This window comes from Octopus bimaculoides, chromosome 19 (assembly GCF_001194135.2).
Source record: "Octopus bimaculoides isolate UCB-OBI-ISO-001 chromosome 19, ASM119413v2, whole genome shotgun sequence".
NCBI classification, from domain to species: domain Eukaryota; kingdom Metazoa; phylum Mollusca; class Cephalopoda; order Octopoda; family Octopodidae; genus Octopus; species Octopus bimaculoides.
Genome location: NC_068999.1, coordinates 29498292 through 29501042, shown reverse-complemented (window position 1 = coordinate 29501042; position 2751 = coordinate 29498292). Strand labels below are relative to the sequence as shown.

The following is a 2751-nucleotide window of genomic DNA, read 5'->3' as shown; positions in this document are numbered from 1 at the left end:
GAGAGAAAGAGAGAGGGGGAGAGAGAAAGAGAGAGGGGGAGAGAAAGAGAGAGAAAAAGTCTTGTGTTCTGTTTAAGAAAGCCAAAGTGGCTGGCTGACAAAATTCCAACATTGGTCTAAATAAAATGGGTGAGAAAATAATGAAAGTTTAAAACTTCTCAAGCTACAAGAGGGCCAGCATGAGGTCACTCCAGATTTATTTCTCCTGTAAGAAAGAAAGTGTCCCCAAGATTTTAATCTCCGACTGAAACTGGAGTTTCAGTAAGTAACTAATAATTCCAATGGAACAAAATGAGTGTAATGAAGTACTCTCTAGAAATACTCACCGGGTTAGTAAACAATGGTTGAGAAATATGTTTAGTACTGTTGGATGGAAGTGGCTTTGCTGTTGATACTGGCCGTACTGGACTTGATGGTGCAGAACGCAGAGGGCTGAAGCTACCTTCACTGTCACTGGTGTTGCTACTGGGAGGGGTGGGTGGAAGATTCATGGATTCATAACCTAAATAACAACAAATTAAGTGTACTAGATTAGTATTGAGCATGGTGTAATAAGTCAAAGGGAAATGTCAAAAATAAATAAACCACACAAAACATAATTATTTAGGCGCAAGAGTGGCTGTGTGGTAAGTAGCTTGCTTACCAACCACATAGTTCCAGGTTCATTCCCACTGCGTGGCACCTTGGGCAAGTGTCTTTTACTATAGCCTCGGGTCGACCAAAGCCTTATAAGTGGATTTGGTAGATGGAAACTGAAAGAAGCTTGTCGTATATATGTATGTGTGTATATATATATATATATATATATATATATATATATATATATATATATATATATGTATGTATGTGTGTCTGTTTGTCCCCCGTAACTTAGTGGTTTGGCAAAAGAGACCAATAGAATAAGTACTAGGCTTACAAAGAATAAGTCCTGGGGTCGATTTTCTTGACTAAAGGCGGTGCTCCAGCATGGCCACAGTCAAATGACTGAAACAAGTAAAAGAGTAATGAGTTGATTTTAATATGCAGGTACTTTCCCCAAGTTATTTTCCATGAGCCAGTCATTAACAATAGTTTATTTAACTAAACTGTAAATAGTTTTGCCACAGTTTCAGTTTTGTTCAACTGGAAACCGTTTTTGATTTGGTGAAACTTAAATCAGCTTTCATATGAGAACAATCAAAGCCAGTGGTTTTGAATCCATAAATATCATATTTGGCAATTCTAGAATTAAATTATGTAAGAAATAAGAGTATGAAAAGAGAGACATACCTGAATGATCTGAACTAGTATCCATAAATTCTGTAGGTTCTGATTTTATTGATATGTTTGGTAAAATTGGGGTCTCTGTTTTCACTGGACAGCTGGTTGTTGTGCTAAATATCAGTGTTGGCTGAACATTGGAAGTGGGCAGAGTAGTGCTGTTTGAAAGTGGGCTGTCAATAGAGTTACTGTTACTGATGATATTATTGTCATCCTCGCTGATATTTGTGATGTTAGCATTTATAGCACTGACAATGTTATTACAACTGCTGCTATTGTTACTGATACTGTTAGTAATATTTGCAACTGTTGCTATGTTGGTATTATTGCTAGCTCTGGTACTGTTGGCAATTTTTTCCTTTTCTGATGGTTCCTGTTTTATAATGATCTGTGCTGGAGCATAGTTCTTTTGAGAAAGATCAAGTGCACCATGGTTGGAGTCAAAAATATCAGTGTCAATATCTGAAAAAAAGAAAATATTAAAATTACTTAAAACGATTGTGATTGTCACACCTACAAGGAACAGCACAGTGTGACAACTGAAACTAACTAAAAATGGCTCAATTAACTAAATTATTTACAAACAAGTAATAGTATTTTATCACATGTAGTAATAATTGATACAAGAAAATATTAAATCGCTTCCTTTCTTCCTAACATTCATCATTTAACATTCACTTTCTCATGCCTGCATGTATCAGACAGAATTTGTAGATCCAGATCTTTTGTGAGTGGATGCCCTTCCTGTCATCAACCCTTACCTGTTTCAAAGCAAAGTAATATTTCCCATGTCAGACATGTTTTGCGCAGAAGAGTGGAAATGAATAACATTGATTGAATGACAATGATGCTCACAACCATTACATGATGTCAAAACAAGGGTAAATACAAATACACACACATATATAAGACAGTTTTCATCAACCAAATCAACTGACAAGGCTTTGGTCAGTTCAGGGCTGTAGCAAAAGACACTTGTCCTAGGTGCTACTCTGTAGGACTGAACCCAAGAGCATATGATTTGGAAGCATGCTTCTCAACCATACAGCCATGTCTTTATATATATACTAGCAGAGATACCCGGCGTTGCCCGTGTTAGATGCAATTGAAAAATGAGACTTTTCTGTTATATTTTCTGTAAGGAACTGGAATACATATGATTCGAATTTCATCAAAATTGCACATGAGGGTTCTTTCCCTCTTTACACACCCTAAAAAAATTCTAATCATGAAACATGTATCCCATACTATTGATCTTTATGCGCATATTCCAAAATTTCAGTCTTCTGGAACCTGTAAAAAAGATTTTGCTTCTGCAAAATGGAGCTCATGGAGCTCTAAAATGTGGGAATGAAGGCCCCTATTGGGGGTGGGGGTGTTAATGTCAACCAGAGAAGTTGAATTGTTGGGAATGTTTTTACTTGGGTCTTATAGTATGCCTGTATATATGTGAGAGTATAGTCTCACTTTAATAGTTTCAGTATGAAATTG

The 2751-nt window shown here is 36.4% G+C and overlaps 1 protein-coding gene across 1 annotated transcript in view; it reads right to left on the bottom strand.

Moving 5' to 3' along the window:
* Positions 1 to 2751, bottom strand: part of LOC106880757 (cyclic AMP-responsive element-binding protein 3-like protein 2) — a 28791-nt gene that overhangs the window by 15489 nt on the left and 10551 nt on the right. The window contains exons 2-3 of the mRNA XM_014930854.2: positions 1270 to 1828; positions 327 to 502 (exon numbers count right to left, since the gene is read on the bottom strand). Coding sequence (XP_014786340.2) covers positions 327 to 502; positions 1270 to 1828 — 735 coding nt within the window. The remainder of the gene's footprint in view (positions 1 to 326; positions 503 to 1269; positions 1829 to 2751) is intronic.